The 19,547-nt window shown below is 48.7% G+C and overlaps 1 protein-coding gene across 5 annotated transcripts in view; it reads left to right on the top strand.

Moving 5' to 3' along the window:
• ACACA (acetyl-CoA carboxylase alpha) overlaps positions 1–19,547 on the top strand; it is a 938,215-nt gene that overhangs the window by 909,659 nt on the left and 9,009 nt on the right. For all 5 annotated transcript variants that reach the window (XM_085649480.1, XM_085649478.1, XM_085649479.1 and 2 more), the window contains one exon: positions 14,735–14,871. In XM_085649480.1, the coding sequence (XP_085505606.1) occupies positions 14,735–14,871 (137 nt within the window). The remainder of the gene's footprint in view (positions 1–14,734; positions 14,872–19,547) is intronic.

Here is a 19,547-nt window from a genome sequence, read left to right as displayed (position 1 = left end):
TCTTTCCTCACCCAAAATCCCACCCCAGAGAGCTTGGTCGTGCAGGCCTCTACATCTCCTGTAAATCCTGGTGCATTCCCTACTACCCCACTGGATAGGGAATCCAAAAGGCATGACACCTTGGTCAAGAAAATGTTTTCTTCCGCCAGCCTGGCATTGCGGTCTGTGAACATTGCATGCCTTTTGGGCCGTTACTCCCCTTCCCTCTGGGATTTGGTTGCGCAGGTGCTGCCCATGGCCTCGGAGGAGGCCCGGGCCATACTCCCCAAGTAATAGCAGACGGGAGAGAAGCAGCAAAGTTCACAATTTGATGTGGGCTGGACACAACCAATTTGCTGGGCAGAATGGTTTCTTCGTCAGTGACTTTACAGTGCCATGCCCGGCTGAGGGCAACTGGCTTTTCAGGAGATGTCCAAGCTTTGCTGATATTCATCCCCTTTGATGTCCCATCTCTTCTGAGACAGGTGGACTCAGCGCTGGAGCGCTTCAAGGATAGCAGAGCTACACCCAGGTCCTTAGGCCCTTCCATGGCCTCCCGTCAACTGCGGTCCACCTTTTGCTTCTTTCATGGCCATGAAGGGTGTTTCCCGCCGCGTCCTTACTAGCCCAGCAAACCTCTGTGTGCAAGCTTTCCAGCCTCTGCGTAGCCGCGGTACCCACAGACTTCGTGAGTCGGGCAGCCAGAGGTCAGGCCAGTCCACCACCCGCACCCCGGCAGGCTATGATAGCGATGTTTCAGCCTCTATCCTGGGTTTCAGTGAGAATTATTATTAAGCTGCTGGGCCTCATAGCCTCCACATATCCGCTGACATATGCAGGCTCTGCAGTGGGACCTGAAGTTCCAGTGGGCGCAGCATCAGGGGAATCTCTCTAACATGGTCCAGATCTCCAAGGGTACTGAAGGAGATCTGCAGTGGTGGTTAACAAACCCGCAATTGGGTCAGCAGCAGATCCCTCCCTCTTCCTTAACCAGACCTCACAGAAGTGATAGATGCGTTACTCCTGGGCTGGGACGGCCATCTGTGAGAGGGTGAGATCAGAGGCCTCTGGGCTTCGGCAGAATCTGGACTCCACATCAACCTGTTAGATCTTGGAGCGCTCCGACTGGCATTGAAAGCCTTTCTACCCTCCATCAAGAGAAGGCTAGTGTAGTTGTTTACTGACAACACAACTGCCACGTGGTACTGCAACAAGCAAGGAAAACTGGAGGGAGCAGTGGACCCTTTGTCAAGAGGGCCTGCGGCTCTGGACATTGCTGGAACAACAGGGCATATCCCTGGTGGATTAACAACTGGCAGGCTCTCTGAATGCCAGGGCAGACAAACTCAGCCGAAGATGCCTAGCAGATCATGAATGGTGTCTCAATCCGGAGGTGGTGCAAGGTCTTTTCCAGCAGTGGGGAGAGCCATGGTTAGCTCTGTTTGCCCCCGCCAAGAACGTGCAATGTTAGCAGTTTTGTGCATTGGGGTTTCCAAGGCGGCTCTTGCTTTAAGATGCTTTTCGCCTCGAGTGGAGCTCAGGCCTCATGTATGCCTTTCCGCACATACCACTTCTGCCCAGAAATCTCAGGAGCGTCCAGGCCCAAGTCATTCTTTTGGCTTTGGACTGGCTTGGAGAGTTTGGTAACCCGACCTGATGATCATGGCCATCTGTCCTCTGATCAGGCTATCCCTTCGGGAGGATCTTCTGTTGCAGCAGCAGGGGAGGGTTCTCCACTCATACTCTGCCTTCATGCATAGAGATTGAGCGGCGACAGATGACAGATATCGACCTTCCGCCCGAACTCTGCAATGTCATCTTGGCAGCCAGGCGTCCCTCCACCAAGTCAGCATACGCCTGCGGTTGGGGTAAGTTTGTGGCATGGTGTGCAGAAAAACAGGTTGCCCAGTCCCCCTTTCCAAAGTACTTCTGTTTATTCTTTCTCTTGCCCAGCAGGGCTCTGCTTTGGGCACCTTAAAAGGCTATTTTCTGCCATCTCAACATTTCAGCTTTTGCCAGATCAGCCTTCCCTACTCCAATCCCCTGTTGTAAATAGATTTTTGAAACGTCTCCAACACATGTTCTCTTCTTTGCCCTTTATCATGGCTCAGTGGGGCTTACATTTACTACTCACTTTTCTCATGTTTTCTCCCTTCGAGCCGCTACACAACTGTCCCATCAGGCTCTTTACAATCAAAGCGGCCTTTCTGGTGCCCATAACATCTGCCCAGAGAGTCAGTGAGCTCCAGGCTTTGCCATCTAAGCCTCTGTCCCTCAACATTTTCCCACACAAGATTATCCTTTGTACCAGAGCTTCCTTCCTTCTGAAGGTGGTCACTCCCTTTCATGTAGGCCAATGCATCACCCTGACTCCCTTTTACGCTCCGCCGCATCCCTCTAAGGAACAGGACTGATTCCACCGACAGGACTAAAAAAGAGTGTTGTCGTTCTACCTTGACCGCGCAAAAGAGTTACAGGTGGACGACCAACCCTTTGTGGGGTATGTCGGAGCCAAGAAAGGGAATGGTGGTGTAGAAATGGACCATCATGATCTGCATTATTATCTCCTATGCATGGGCCAAGAAGCAACCCCCAGAGGGTTTGCATGCTCATTCTACAAGAGCAAAGGAGGCGACCACTGGGTAAGCACGCCGAGTCCCGGTCCTGGATATCTGCCAGGCAGCAACGTGGGCCTCTCTGCACATGTTCACCAAGCACTACTGCCTGGACAATCAGGTCCGTTGGAACAGGCACATTGCTCATTCGGTCCTGCAGGACTTTTTTGGTGTGAAATTGTTTTGCAGACCCACCTCCCGGAAGGTATTGCTTGGGTATCTATTCTAAAGTAAGGAATCTGCAGCTAGAAGTCTCTATCAGAAGAACAAGTTACTTACCTACGGTGACACCTTATCTGGTAAAGACTCTATCTAGCCTCAGATTCCTTACTAACCGACTCATCTTCCCCACTCTTTGAACAAATTTCTAGAGACAGGGCAGTTTCCCTTTCAGGGCCATAGTTTTGACACCAGTTACCAGTGTTGTTCATGGCTCCGCACTCCTGACATGGAAAGGCGCAAAAAGAAACAGCCGTCAGGGCGCTGGGGTGGTGCATATATAGGCACCGCAAACATCACTTCCGGCCCGAACGATGCCACGTGGAGCCGAATGACACCATCTACTGTCGCACAGGGGTTCTGCTCCTAAAAAAATTCAGTCACTTATTTTTATTTATTAACTTTTTTTGCATTCCGTTGCCTCATTCTAAAGTTCAGCCCTGTGCTTCTAGCACCTACTCTCGGTCTAGCCTCCCTCCCATCTAGTTTCTCATCACTTTCTTGCCTCGTATGAACTCTGTCTCTATTGTGACACTCTTGCACCATCCACACTCCTGTCCATCCCTTTTCTTGCCTATACATTGTCTTGTCCCATTACTCACCCTGTTCTCTCATTCACTCTATGCACTTTTCATCCTTCTAGTCACATTCCGCAACCTATCCATGCTAATGCCCATCCTCATTCACCCTTATTCACGCACACTACTCCTTTCCATTCTCTCACCCCATACAAATACTCACCTCTTCCTCCTCTGCTCTGTCACCTACTGGTCCAGAGGCATGCTCACCGATCCGCATTTTCACTTCTGTTCACATTGACCCATCCACACACACTCCATGATTCCCACACATCCTCACACCTGCTCGGTTGCATCTCTTCAACTTCTCTTCATCCATTAACTTGCAGCCCCACCAGTTCCTTCTAGCCCTATCCCGTAATGAAATGCATGCACCTGTAAACACCACATATATTTTCACACGCAGGCCTCTCACATACATTGTCTCAGCTGCACCGCAGAATGTGTCTGTCATATGTACAGAATTTAAACACAGGTATGACGAACTAAGAATCTTTTTCTTTTAACGTTTTTTCTTGTCCATTTCAGTATAGACTCAGAACCCGTAAAGAAGAGTTATAACACGATTTCTTTGTGACAGGACTGGTCTGTGATTTGTATGTTTTTGGTATGTTTCGTTTTATCACATTTACAGAGCACTTTATGCTGTCCAGCCGACCACGAGGTATTACATGCCATATTCAAATATCTTTCGGAATGTAAATATAAGATTGCAGAACTGACCTGGTCTATAAGAAAATCTAAAGGTCTCATAGGCTGCTAGGTCTTACCGATTTACTAGTTTGCTAGTTATGAAGGTAGTCATTATCATTTATTATATTCTTTATTATCTTAAACTTTTAAATGTAATTCATAACCACTCTTTTTAATCCTTCTCCCCTTTGTTATTGGCCGAAAATCTGAAGAACTATCACGCAGATGTCAGTGCTTGGGAAAAGGCTAATTTTATAAATAACTCTAACAAGTAATTATCTATGCATGGTTCATGCTGCCTGCCCTGGCAGTCAGAGAATAGCAGTCCATTGACAATGTTCATACATCAAGCCTTTAATTGCCATTTTTACTTGATTTTGAGCAGGTCAACTAAAAAAACAAAGCACATGCCGTCAGCAAGGGGTTCAGGAGGCACTAATCACCCAAGAGGTTTGGCTCCCCACAGAGTGATAATCGGGAGCACTATCAGCAGCCATGACATGTATGCAAGGCTCCATCTGAAGTAACCCAGCACCACCCTCAGGATGTACAGAGGTCTCCTCGTGAGGCTGGCAATGATATCCTACCCTAAAGATTTAGACTCCTTCTGAAGTAGCCCAGCACCATCCCCAGAATGTACAGAGGACTCCTTGTGAGGCTGGCAATGATATCCTACCCAGAAGTGTTAGACTCCATCTTGGGCAGCGGCACCCCACGCTCATGATTTTCATGATAACCCGTGGCTCCGCAGTTGGAGGCACGTGCCATAGACCGATATTGAACAAGGAAGGAATCTTTCCTTAAAACTTATCTGGAAGCTCCTATGGACTCCAATTAAGACTTTTTCGCTTTCACCATGTAATTCAGTTTCAAAACAATGAGCAGATGATTTGAAAACTCAGAAGGACTTTCTGATTATTGGAGCAGTGATGCAACAATGGTTTTTATATTGATGAATAAGAAATAAATATGATTTAATCATCCACCATCAAATGTGGTACCCTGGCAACTTTTTGCAGCTTAGCAAATCATCCGCCTCATATTAGGTAATTATTTCTAAAAGGTTTTTCAAGTGTAGTAAGACACTGTAACCTGTGGATCTGATAGAGACTACTAGCCGCAGATTCCTTCACATAGAATTATCCCCAGGCGTGAGACTGGATCCGGAAAACTTTTTGCCCAGCATCCCTGTGCATTGGGGGCGGCTTCACGCTACTCCGCACTAGGCGTCGTCCACGCACGTGACATCAGCGAGGTCACATAAGTCCCACCCCGGCGCGCCTACGTCAGTTTTTTCCTTTTCCGCGTGCAGCGCGGATCCGGTTTGTGCTATGGGCCTGTTTAGGCCCTTCCCTTCTGCCATTGCTGCGTGTGTGGGAACAGTGTGCGAATGGCTTCGGGCTTTAAAACGTGTTCGTTGTGTGGCCGCCTCATGTCGGCGACGGATCCTCACCCCATCTGCATGTGGTGTTTGGGGGAGCACCACGACTCCACTGATTGTGAGGTGTGCCAGCAGATGAAGCCGAAGTCCCGGCGTGAGCGCCGGATGAAACTTCTGTCGGCTCGGGTGTCCAGGTCATCGTCGTCATCTCGCCCGGCCCCTGAGGAGGGTTCTCGGACCTGCGGCTTACCTCGCCGACTTCGATCTTCTCCCAGGTCGCAAGTGCGCTGCTCACCTCTGGGTAAGTGTCGCAGTTTGTCCCCGAGGGTCGGGTTCCGGCCTGTCGGGGGAGTGGGCTCTCCGAGGGTGGTGCGGCCCCGCGTGTCGTCCCCTTATCCGCCGTTTCCTGGCATGGGGGCGACCAGAGCCCAGATGGAGACATATGCAGCGGCTTTGCAGGCCTCGCTGGATTCTCCACCTCCTGCGACGTTGGCGGAGCCCTTGCAGTGTTCCATGCCCCTGCGGACTCAGCCATCCAGAGGTTCTTGGCGGGGCTTCGTCCTCCTCCTCCCCCTCCTTCTTCACCTCCTCAGTGACCTGCGTGTTGCTCTATTTCTTGGAGCTGTTCTTCCGTTGGGGTGGGTCGCCCCGGTTGTCTGGCTGAGGTTGTGATTCTGTTGGCTGCTGGCCAGCCCTTTTTGACTGTGTGTTTTTCCTTTGGGTGTTTTACACCATGCTGGGCCTGAGATTGGGCCTTCTGCGTTCCCCTCTGGCTGCTTGATAGGCCTCCTGCAGGGGTTTTTGCCACAGGTCTTTTTTTTTTTTGTCCTCTGCTGCAGAAGTTTCTTCCTAAGAGGTTCCCATGTCTAGATATCTGACATGCCCCATGTGGGGAAGGTTGGCTGTTATATAGCCCTGGTATGTGCTGGGGAGTTGTGGTCACCTGCGGGCTTCCGCTCTTCGTGGCGTTATGGTATGTTGTGGATGCAACCTTCTTCTTCGCCTTTTTGCTTTGAGTGTTCATTCTGTGGTGTCCCTGGCGTCTGGCAGAGCTTGCCAGTGCCGCCCTCTTGTTCCTTCTGCACTGCTGTCCCTTTTGGGGCTTTAGTGGGACTGACATCATGCCTTCTCCGCTGCTTCTATTGGGCCTTGCACGCGGCTTTCTCTCTTTTGCCGATGGGGGGATGGTCCCTGATTTCTGAACCCTCTGGCGGGCGCAGATTGCCCCTGTGGGGTGTTGGACGATCCTTACTGGGTGACCTGAAGTTCCCCCTCATTTCGGCTTCCGCCTGCTCCTTGCCGCCGGCGCCATCCTGTCTGGGATTGCCTTTGCTCTGCCTCTTCTCCTTGGAGTCTCTAGGCTGCTCTTCACCTTCGGCGCCATCCTGTCTGGGATTGCCTTTGCTCCCCCTCTTCTCCTTGAAGCCTCTAGGTTGCTCTTCTCCTTCGGTGCTCCTTTCTTTGCCTTGCCCTTGGGCGGAGGTTTTGTTGCTTCACGTGGGCGTGGGGTGTTTGGCCTCTTTGCGCCTTGCCTTGTCTCCTCTGCTGAGTGGGGACTGGCTCTCTTCTTCACTTCGCTTCCCCTTGCCTGGGGGACTGGGCTCCTCTTCCTTTTTTTGGACTCGGCCCCCGGGCGGTCCTCTGTCAGGTCCTCTCGCAGACCCTCCTTCCCCTTGGGTATGGCTAGGGTATCTATTTTACGTGAAGGAATCTGCGGCTAGTAGTCTCTATCAGATGTACGAGTTACTTACCTTCGGTAACGATATATCTGGTAGAGACGATTCTAGCCACAGATTCCTTCACGGCCCTCCGTTCTGTGAAGGCTTGTGATTTGGTCTTTTGCATTCGCTTCCCTGTGGGTGGCTGTGTCTTCTATGAGTGCCTTCTTTCCCTCTTTCTGTCAGGCTGTCCCCTTTTTCCTCCCCGTTGATCACATGGGAGGGTAGGTTTGTTGGCACTTCTGGCTTCTTGCGATCCTTGAGGTTGGGGTCTTTTGGCTGTGCCTCTGCCCTTGTTCCTGATGGGGGTTGTCATACTCTTTGATGGGGATGTCTTGGAGTTTTGTCATTCCCTGGGTGTCCCCGACTGGTTCCCCTTCCGTGTCTTTGGTTGGGTTTGTAGTCCTGTTGCCTGTTATCGTGACATCTTTACATATGTCCCTTGTCTCATGGGGAGGTGGGGGCTGTCTCTGTACTGGCAGGGTTGCTGCCCTGTTCTTTATTCTTTTCCTGCCTTTGGGTACTGCAGTGCCGAGTGCTGCTCTTCATGGTGTTGTTCCTCACCATTCCCTTTTGCTGCTCTTTTGCACACTGTTCCTATACTCTCACAGTTTTGTCTGCTGACTCTGCGTTGTGGCGCGGAAAAGTTCTCCAAAGAAAACTGACGTAGGCATGCCGGGGTGGGACTTATGTGACCTCGCTGACGTCACATGCGCAGACGACGCCTGGGCGGAGTCGCGTGATTCCGTCCCCCCGGCGCACATGGATGCTGGGCAAACAGTTTTCCGGATCCAGTCTCATGCCTGGGGATAATTCTACGTGAAGGAATCTGCGGCTAGAATCGTCTCTACCAGATGCATTGTTACCGAAGGTAAGTAACTCGTACATTAAAGACAAATGTCACCCTCAGATTTGACTCAATTCTTTCACAATACAAATTGTTTTATTTGACCTTTATTCCCCATCTCTTTGTAGGCAGTCCTACACAGTGGTGGTCAGTGTGGCTTCAGCACCAAATGTACATGACGTACTAAAAACTCCACCTGAGGCTTCGATTCACATATAACGTGAAGTACAAGAAATTACAAAAACTGAGCCTCCGTCATCACTAAGTAATTGACATTCCATTAGAGGCTAAAATATCCATGCTCCAGATGTTTTATTTTACCAAATTAATATGGCTTACAAAAGTGAAATCGACTGTCGTTTGACCTTAGCGATGTCTCCATGGGAAGCGGCACTATGCTGATGGCTGCAAACATCAGCAGCGGGGGTGGAACCTGCTGTCCATAGCTGTGTGTCAATGATCCCCTGGCTACATCTATGCTTGTCATGCATACTCAAGGAGTTGAGCTTAGGAGCTATTACTGTACCTGTGAATAGCATGTCCTGCTTCCTGTGCGCGTGTTTTTCACTGCTCGTTGATTAGTTCACATTGGCTTCGGATTCGGAGAGATAGATGTTTGATGGACCATCAGTGATGGCGCTTGGCAACTCCTCAGTGGCACTGGTAGAATGAGTTGGGAATTCAGCCTTCTTAGGAGTCTGGGGAGATTTAAACTCATTTTAAGAGCACCAATAAGGAGGTGCATTGGCCAGGCCCATTCCCGTAGATGCAGAAAGCGCTTTAAAAGTGCTTAGGTGCCGGAACAAGTCACTTTCTACCGTAGTGTTCCAAGATTCTGATGAGATCAGGTCCTGATCACATATGGATCTTAGAACACTGCGGTAGAAAGTGACTTTAGAACACTGCGGTAGAAAGTGACTTGTTCCTGCACTTTTAAAGCGCTTTTTGCATCTACATGTATGGACCTGGCCAGTGCACCTCCTTATCATCGGAGGCCACACTACTGCTCAGGAAGTTCCCGCACTGAAGGCAGAGGCAGCATGGAACACTCGCAAAGCGTGGTAAAGCATCTCTGTTACTGGACTGACAAACGTATAGTCCTGGTGAGCTCAGCCGAGTATGAATTTTCAATACTAAAAAAAAATAGCACGAATGATTGTGATTTTCCTTTAACTAAAGAGTGGCTTTTGAGCGCACCAGGTTACACACAGCCTCTCGTGGGAAATGGCAGAAACAAAGCAGTAATAAATGTACGGGTCAGACACCATAGTGTGTCATTTAATTCTCTATTTCAGCATAAGAGGCAGCGCTAGCCTTTGCCGAGAGTATCGTTCAGCACAGATGAAGCCAGGACTGTCCCAGCGTGTCTACAATCTCGGCGCACAGTCCAGCTCTCCGCCATGTCAGACCCTCTGCAGAGCAAGCACGCGTCTGTGCAGCAGGCCCGGTTCCAGGAATTTTTATTTGGGTGGGCCAAGGGTGCATTTGGGTGGGCCACTACGGGCTTGATTTGTTGCATATATGTCTAGGCAGGCCTGCTTCAGGGCCCTCTTTTATCTCTTCTTAGTCTTACAAGGCCCAGTAAAACGCACTCTTTTCCAAATCTCTTTCTAAATATTATCACTCTCAAAAAGTGTTTTTTCCATGTAATGTTCCTTTGATGGGAAGAGGAGGTTTCTGAGGTGGGGGTATCAGGCAAGTGACACTTCACGGGCTCCCTCTGTGCAAGCCTTCAGGGAGCATCCCCCTTGATTACTACCTCCACCTGTCCCCGGACTCTGCAACGCACTCCCTTACAGGCTTGATTATCCACTACTCCTCTCCAGTGCACCCTATCTCACAGCTGACCTTGGGCCCCAACCCCATGTCAGGCACCATCGGGCTCCACTTTCATTTTTCCCGGTAAAAACATTAGTAAAATCACCTTCAAACTTAAAAAATTGAATATAGCGGTAAATATAATTAGCACGCACTTTAAAGTATGTTCCACAGTAGCCCTTATGACCCGACTGCTAATTAAATAAACAAAAACAGAAATGCCATGACAGGGCTGGCTTCAGCGCTGATGCGAAAATCTTTTTTGGCCGCACCAATAACCTCTTTCTCCGTAAATAACCTTTACTACCACCTTCCAACGGTGCCCCTCATCCCTCCATGGCCCCCCCTATTTACCTCCTCCTCGGATTCCCTCACTGCCACCCTCCACTAGTGCCCCTCATCTCTCTGTAGCCCATCCCCTCATGACCTCCTCCTCAGACTCCCTCACTACCACCCTCCAGCAGTGCCCCTCATCTCTCCCTAGCTTCCCCCTCCACCCCATGACCTCTTCCTCGGATTCCCTCACTGCCACCCTCCAACAGTGCCCCTCATCGCTCCATAGCCCCTCCCCTATTGACCTCCTCCTCAGATTCCCTCACTGCCACCCTCCAACAGTGCCCCTCATCTTTACGTAGCCCCTCTCTCATATGCATTTCATTTGTTGTATAGTGCTACTCATATCAGTGTAGTGTGTGTCAGTACTTTACACCACACACACATTATACAGAGACAATAAATCAGTCTACATGGAATGTCACATAAACCAATGAGGATTACAAGGTGTAGGAATCACGTCATCCATACTGGTGGGCAGTATATTTTAAGAGGGTTTGGTCTGGGGAAACACAACTTTAGGATTTAAAGAGTATTCCATGAGGGTCAGCTTTACTGATAAAAATGTATATCTGCCCAGACATACTCATTTTAGCAACATTAGAATAATGAAAGACTGAGGAAGTTCTAACTATATCACACAAAAAGAAAGCGAAGTTCTAACTATGCCATTAATGTTTGTATGCAGCTCTTTGATGACAGTTCATTGGTCACTGTCCTATGTTGGGATTGTAACTTTTGAAATGCAAGTAACACAAGGATCTCTGTGACAAAGGCAGTAACCCACTGAGCTTCCACATAAAATACAGTTCATCTGCATTTGAAAACTACTAACAGACAAATGATTGCTCTCCAGCGGGATCATTTATCACCAGCGTTATCTGGGCATTTTGTATTGTCTTATTGATGTCCTGCATCGGCCATGATAATGATAAAAACTGTTTAAATGAAGCACTCACTAAGTATGCGTCCTGCTGGGCCTGTGCATATGTTAAAAAGAAAAACAAATAGTAACACATTGTCTTACCTACTCCATGAGTCAAACTTTGTGTCACAGCCTGATGTGATAAGCAGCTGCAGGGGTCAGGAAAGGTGAATACGAATAAATAAACTTTGTTTCTCCTGGGCTGCATAGAAAAAGAAATATCCACACAGCAGGACAGTAGGCAAAGGTTACCCTTGTCAAAGAAAGGATTTGTCACCTTTCGCCATGTGGAGATGAAGGGGTGAAAAAATAAACAAAGCCTCATTAACATGTAAATAGTATTTTAAAGACCTGTGAAGTACTCAGGTGCGGCTGCGATAATCTCAAAAAATGTCTGTGTGTGCGCCCAGGAAGCTGTCTCGGCCCGGGCTGACACACAGGACGTGTGCTTTGCGCGCCTGCCTTCAAGCCCTCACTGCGAGGGCCAAGGCTCCTGTTTGGGTGGGCCAGGCTCATGTTTGGGTGGGCCTGGCCCACCCGCTAGAACCGGGCCTGCTGTGCAGCGTCTGTGTGTACTCTGGCTGGGGCTCTGTTCCCATACTCGTGGTCAGACTGAGGGACAGGCAACCAGGGCAGTCGTCACGGAGAAATACTGATTATTCTCTTTCACACATATTCTGGCCATGGACACATCATAACCTGAGCGCTGAGACGGCGTTTCTTCGGACACTGCCACGTGCGACAGCTAAGTGTTGGGCCTGCGGGAATTTAGCGCAGTAATAGGATAGATTGAAACCCGTCTCATCAAGTTATCTCTCAGTTTTTGTATTCTCATGTTCCAGGGAAGGAATATCAACAATGAAAACACGGGGTTTGTTTTAAAAAGAGGCTGCGATGTTGTTTCTCCGCTCATTTTTACTATGGACAAATAATATTCAAACATTTGTATTATTTGCATGTGCTAAAACGGTGCGACATGGGCAATTACTTAATCCCAAAAATTATTTTTCCGGAAGAAAAGTGCTGGTTTGTCTCAATCGCAGTTGTGCAAAAAGATGCGGGTTCTGCGCCATTAAAATAAAGCAGCTCTTCTGTGAAGCAGTGGTAGAGTCCAATTTGAAGTGTGATGGTCTTGCAGAAAAGTGTTTCTACTGTCTCTTGAAAGCTACAAGAGGTGTGCTGAGAAATGCTGGCAGTATCTGCTACCACCGCAGCATCCCTCGGGAGGATTGATGGTACCTTCTGCTGCTAGGTGTGTCAGAGAAAGCAACGTTAAAAGTATAGCAGTCGTGTTGGTGTGCACTAGTTGTGATATAACCATGACACGATCGGCTCCTGAAGGGACTTTATAAGTTATTAGGCTTGTTAATCCGCAACAACGATTCCTTCCGCAACACCAGGACGGTAAATTCTCGGACTGCATTTTTCCAGTGTCGAGCGGTGTTAAAATGTCAGTTTTCAACTCAAATTGGCCTTGTTTTCTCACGGTTGCTAATTAGCACTGACAATTGATGTGCCATTTTCTTGTGAGTTAACGCTAAAACTCTTTCCCACATACTATGAAACTGTATGGATTTTGACAATTCTTTGTTCTCGAAATAACTTACCGATTTTAACGTGAAACATTTGTGAACTACTAGTAGTAATAGTAGTATTTATGAGACTGACAGGAAATTTGTGAGAGAAAACCGAAGATGTGGGCAGGCTTGGGAAAGAATTTGAACACCAACATAAGAGACTTTATGAACCATTTACAAGGATTACGCAGGGACTGTGGACTTCATGCACACCACAAGAAGAATTGAGACCGAGATCACTACGGTGTCTCCCCCGGCCCGGGAGCGGCAGGACGGTTCTGCCTCCGCGCTTTGGCTCCTAGTTGATTATATCTCCAAGCTCATTGCCATTCTGACTTAGACTTCGTTAGTGATAACGGAGAAGGATAGTGCTCCTTTAAATGACGAGCTTTGTGTTTAATTACCCAAACAAAATGGCATAAATATGAATGAGTCCTAATGGCGGTACTTGGCTTTCCGGAAACCATTAACCAAACGATTCCTAAATGATTTGTAAAGAAAATGAGAGCTGGTGAGAGGAGTGGGGAAAGCCATTAGGCGTCTAACACACCCCTGCGTTATTATGTCGTCAAATCCTGCCCACCAGACCCGACTCCCATAACAAACAGGCCATATTATCCCAACAAACAAAAAGAGAGACATGGCGGGTGGGGCTCATACATGGCTGCGTAGACTTGAGCGGTCACAGAATGCTTGACCCTCTTAGCCCCGCCTCCATCTGCTGTGCTTCAAAGGATCCAAGGCGAACGGTGTATTCAAGAACTCTCTATGGGGAGACATGCCCTTGTCTCAATCATCTACTGGCGTTTTTATCCTTTATCCTCCTCCTTTCACTTCTATCTCTCTACCCCTTCCTCCCTCCCCTCCGTCTCTTCGCCAATTGTCTTGCCTACTTTTAGTCTGATAGTCTAGTCTTTACTTCAAAACCCTTGCATTGTAATTAATCTCTCTATGGAGACTGTGTCTGCTGAGCTTTTACTGTAGGTAACCCCGGGAAGACCGACCCACTAGATCTTGGGTCTGAAGCCTTTCTGCACTGGCCAAGGACTCTCAAAAGTTACTTGCTGACCACAGACCTCGGAGCCATCAATGGAGATTCATTCATCATCTATTTTGAAAATAATTGCTAAGAATTAGAGAGCACAGTCTTCTTCATAATACGATCCTTTTTCTCCATGAGACTGAAGTCCATGAACCTGTTTCTCTTTTACAACAGCCCTAATATGAGGGCCTGATTGGCTGCTGTTGTTAAATAGCATTTGTATCTTCTTTCGGTATACTCTGTGCCATAAGACAACGTCTTGCAGTTCATGATCCAAATTCATTGAGTCACGTCGTTATTTAGATTTGCTCCCAGTAGCCTATGTCCAGAGCGCTCCTAGTGCTTGACCTGCAAGCCCAACCCTATGCGGAATGTGAGTGCCCTGATGGTCCGATAAGTTTTACAATTCAAACTTTGCATTCTCTACTCTTTGTGACTTAGAGTGACCCTCCTGTGACCATCAGAGGCACACTTAAGGTATCGGTTCTATTCTAAGTGGTTCTGTAGGTTTCTGGTTTTCAGTATTTGCAAACGTGACTGGTTTATGGAAGGTCTGAAGGATGCATCGAATCTGCCCATTCAATTTTATAAAGGATTAAAGTCGTTGCTACGGTGTCAAAATGCAGTGGGTCATTGCCTCGCAAGCATCTCCCTTAGTAGTAGGGGACCAGCTCCAGGGTGTGAGTTAAAAGGTATTGAGTTGGAGTACAATATGTGGGATACGGCCTAAATTCATAATATACTTGTGGCCCACTAATATAACTATTTCCTGATAATGTATTTAAACATTGTGCTAGAAAGATATACCCCCCTTTGTATATTCTTCTTGGGGCGTTAAGTAGCCGGTATTTTAAGTAGTCCTAACTGCTCTTCGGCACAGTGCTCTCCTGATGCTCAATGTGCTCTTGCATTGGATAGGAAGCACCTTCTTTACCTTTAGGGCAGTCTGTGTTTTTGTCTAAGGGTATATGCCGATTACCTGAAATGCTTTTCTCTGTTCTCTTTTCAGGCGTACCTGTGGGACAACAACAAAGACCTGGTGGAATGGCTTGAGAAGCAGCTGACCGAAGAGGAGGGAGCACGCTCAGTTGTAGATGAAAATATCAAGTACATCTCCAGAGATTACATCCTCAAGCAGATACGAAGGTAAGACCATCAATACTGCCATCAGAAACCCCAGTTATTATTAACTACGTAAAAGTGCAAAGTCAGATTCAGATGAAGTAGAAACAGGTTTTAACCTTGATGAAAAATAAAACAGGACATCCCACAGCACCAACTCTGCATACTAAACTACTAACCAGCATCTCAACATTCTGTATTTACATACTTACCACCTCCCCTTGCCACAGACACATCACTACTCCTAGCCACACTCACACAATGCCACAGGGATATCACTGCGTGTTTCTTTTAAAGGGAAGGTAATGACGCAGAGTCCAGCTCCACTACTGGGTCTGGACAAGTGTCTTGACTGGTTGAACATTTAAAAAAAACAGACAAAGAACAAGAAAGTAAAAAAGAGAGATGATAGAAAGCATGGCGTTAGAAAGGGAAATTATTTGTTGTAGATTATGTGGTTTACATGACCAGGGCTAGAACTAAGGGTGGCCTGTCTACCAGCAACCGAAACAAGTGAGAAAAGTCAGAAACGTGAGATGGCCCTCGAAGATGCTCAGGTTTGGAAGACAGTTTGGCAAAGTTAGGTCGGAAGAATGTTCTTTTGGTTTTGTTGGGGTTTGAGCTTGTGTTTGTATGTGGGTATGTTTCGCAGTGGCACGACAGGCCCTTTGCAAAAACAGTCAAGACAAGCAGTGAATGCAGATAATTGTTACTGTGCTACAGTGCTCATCACTTTTCATCCACTCCATACGCTCAAGTGTTTTGACCATGCTTACAGCCACTTTGTACTTTAACACTGATAATTCCAGTTTTAGCTTGGGTAATGTCAAATCTAAATGCACCTTTTCCACCTCTAATGCATACGATTCACCATGACACCAGGGACAAGAGGCAGAACACTGCAGGACTATGGTGGAACAAGCTTTAATCTTTACATCTGGTGGAGACGTCTAGCCGCGTATTCCTTACCTTAGAATATTCCCCAGGCGTCAGACTGGATAAAGTAATTTTCAAGCAGTACCCCTGTGTGCTGGTAGGTAGCGTCGTTCAGCTCTGTGTCGGCAGCGTACACACCGGATGTGACGTTTGCGGTGCATATGTAGGCGCCACCCCAGCATGCTGACATTATTTCTTTTCTTTCCGCACCAGTTAGCGCAGATCCAAAGAGGTACTCCCCTGTCTTTATTAACTGACTTTTTTCTCTACTTTTGTAGAGCCCTTTTTTGAGATTCCATATCCTGCTGTGCGAGGGATATCTTCCAAGAAGGCCACCTCCTTCAAATCTTGTGATGCCAGTCACAGGCAGATGTCTTGGTTTGCCTATGGTATATGGAGCTAGACCACGCTCTCAAAGACTTGTGAGGAGTACCGTGCCATGAACCCCAAGGCGCTGAGAGAGTGGTCCCTCAAACTCTTTGTCGCCCAACATCAGGCGACCCCATGACTCTCGATCCTGGTCACAGAGAAGGTCCCGGGTCCTCTCGCAAAGCCACTCCCAACGGTCATCGTCCTCGTCTCGATCCAGGTCATTGGGTAAGTCTCACAAAAAGAAAAAGTCGAAGCGCTCTTCGACTTCTTCATGCCGGTCCAAGTATTCGGACCTGACCACTCTAGCCCTCCCTCTGTCATGGAGCTTGTGCCAGGGTCGGCTCTGCGCCTCCCAGAGTTTCCTAGAGCTGGAGCAACCCCCTAAAACTCAAGGAGTTTTATGAGGCTATGCATCTCATATATGGGCGGCCTGACCCTCTCAAACGTATTCGGGCTCCAGAGGTATAGGAGGCACCCCTGCTGGTTCTCTGTCAGCGGGATCGTCCTCTGCCTCAGTCAGGCCCCTTGGATCTAGTGCTGGATCCGGAGCAGTGCCAACCGCAACCGGTGTCTGCTGCAATGCTGTTGCTCCCAGTACTACTGACGCCCTGCGGACACGAGGGCACCATCATTTTACCCAACTCTGACGCAGAGCCAGATCACTGTCACCCAACACCAACTCTGGCGCCGACCGGTACCATGCCCTCTTGAGTCAAATCCAGTGCCTTTTTCTTTAGACCGGCCTAGAGAGGGAGACGATTAGGAGGGGTCAGCTAGCCTTATAGTTGCTATCACCCCCTGGATGATACAGAGGACAAATGGTATGAGGAACTGGCAGATGCCAATGGTTTGGACACCTCAACAGACACTGGCCTGGTCTCTCCCCATACTGTGGCTATGGAGGAGGGTGCCTCATTTACAATGGTGGTGAGGAGGGCAGCTGAGGTCCTGAATCTTCAGCTGCCCACAGTGGCAGTCAAGACAAAAACATGCTTCTGCCAGGAGTTGCCATTTCTGAACTCTTACTCACCCTTCATATAAGCCCTTACAGATATCGTCCTTCATGCCTGGTCCAAGCTCTGCACATGGGCTCCTGTGCATAAAACGATTACTTGCCGCCATCTGCCCGCGCCTGTGGACCCCAGTTTCCTCACCCAGCATCCCTCCCTGGAAAGCTTGGCTGACCAAGCCTCCACTTGGACCACCATAGGATAGGGAATCCAAAAGGCAGGGTCCCTTTGGTAAGAGGATTTTCTCTTCCACCAGCCTAGCACTGCAGTCGGCGAACAGCACATACCTTTTGGGCCGACATCAGCACACTGTATGGGATTTAGTTGCGCAAGTGCTGCCCATGATCTCAGAGGATGCCCAAGTCATATTCTCCCGAGCAATTGCTGATGGGCGAGATGCAGCAACGTTCACCATCTGATGTTGAATTGATACGAACAACTCGCCGGGCAGAGCGATTTCATTGACAGTGGCACTGAGACGCCACGACTGGCTGGGAACCACTGGCTTTGCACATGGACATGCCCTTTGATAGCTCTTACCTCTATGGTGAGAAGGCAGACTCTGCGCTTCAAGAATAGCAGAGCTATGGCGAGGTCCTTGGGCCTGTCCATGGCAAATCATAAACTCCAGGCTGCCTTTCTTCCCATCCATGGATACGGTAGGGCCTACCACCTGCACCCTTTATCGCCCAGCCACCAAGGCCAACAGGGTTCCCAGCCCTGTCTCCCACCTCCAGACTACAACGGGCCCTCTGCATTCACTGGGGTACATTATCAATGTGCCAAAGTCCCACCTGACTTCCTCTCAAATGCTCTCTTTCATCCAAGCTGTTCTGGACACAGTGCCATTTTGGGCCTATCCTCAAGAAAAGCGAGTCCAGGATATTCAGGTTGCGATACCAATTTTTCAGCCTCTATCTTGGATTTCATTGAGTGTGACTGAGGCTGTTGGTCCTCTTTGCCTCTTGCATCCTTCTTGTAAAACATGCCCATTGGCATATGAGAGCTGCAGTGGGACCTGAAGTTCCTGTAGGAGCAGTATCAGGCAAATCCAACGTGGTCCAGATCACGGAGGGAACTGCACGTGATCTGCAGTGGTGGTTGTGGAATCATGATTGGGTAGGCGGCACACCTCTCTCCTTTCCGCAACCAGATCTCACAGTAGTTACAGATGCTTCACTTCTGGAATGGGATGGCCATCTCAGAGAAGTGGAGATCAGAGGCCTCTGGTCTTCAGCGGAATCCAGACTCTACATCAACTTACTGGAGCTCCAGTTGATCCAGCTAGCATTGAAAGCCTTTCTACCCTCGATCAAGGGAAGGCTAGTGTAGGTGTTCACAGAAAACACCACCACCATGTGGTACTGCAAAAAACAGGGCAGGGTTGGGTCGTGGACCCTTTGCCAAGAGGCCTTGCGCCTCTGGATGTTGCTGGGATGCCAGGGCATATCCCTGGTGGTTTAACACCTGGCGGGCTCTCTGAACGCCAGGGTGTACAAACTCAGCCGAGGATGCCTAGCGGATCATGAATGGCGTCTCCATCCGGATGTGGTGCAAAGTCTCTTTCGAGAGTGAGGAGAACCTTGGTTAGATCTGTCCAGCACCACAGAGAATGCGCAATGTCAGCTGTTTTGCGTGTTGGAGGTTTCCAAGGCGACTCTCGCTCGGAGACGCTTTTCATCTCAGTGGAGCTCAGGGCTCTTGTACTCCTTTCTGCCCATACAACTCCAGCTCAGAGTTTCAGGAATATCCAGAACGACTGGACCCAAGTTATCCTTGTTGCTCTGGACTGGGCTCGGAGATTTTGATATTCCGAGCTATTGAGCATGACTATCGGTCCTCGGATCAGGCTGCCCCTTCAGGAGGATCCTCTGTCGTAGCTGCAGGGGAGGGTTCTCCACCAGAACTTGTCAACGCACCACCTTCAGGCGTGGAGAGTGAGCGGCGACAGTTAATAGCTTTTGACCTTCCGCCCAAAATCTGCAATTTTAACTTGGTTGATAGGCATCGCTCTAACAAGACAGTATGTGCCTGCAATTGGGACGTGGTGTGCAGAAAATAGGTTGATCCTCTTTCTGCTCCCTTCTCTTAGGTCCTTCTACTTATCGTTTTTCTTGCTCAGCAGGGCTCTGCTTTGAGCATCTTAAAGGGCTATCTTTCTGCCATCTCAGCGAATACGTAGCGCCGGGAATGTTGGGATAGGTAAACAGATGGAGCGACTCCCAAGGAAGTGAGGTGCCGCCATCTTAGAAGGGAGGAAAGACAAAGGTCAGCAGGGGAGATTCACACAGATGGAAGCTGGGTGCAGGAGGAGATGGGTCGCACAGGTTCTGTACACCAAATGAGCCATCTGCGGTCTCGCAAGTACACAAGAGCAGAAGC

The sequence above is a fragment of the Triturus cristatus genome, chromosome 3_2, assembly GCF_964204655.1.
Source record: "Triturus cristatus chromosome 3_2, aTriCri1.1, whole genome shotgun sequence".
Taxonomy (NCBI): Eukaryota; Metazoa; Chordata; class Amphibia; order Caudata; family Salamandridae; genus Triturus; species Triturus cristatus.
The sequence above is the reverse complement of the archived record's forward strand: the minus strand, read 5'-3'. Positions and strand labels throughout refer to the sequence as shown.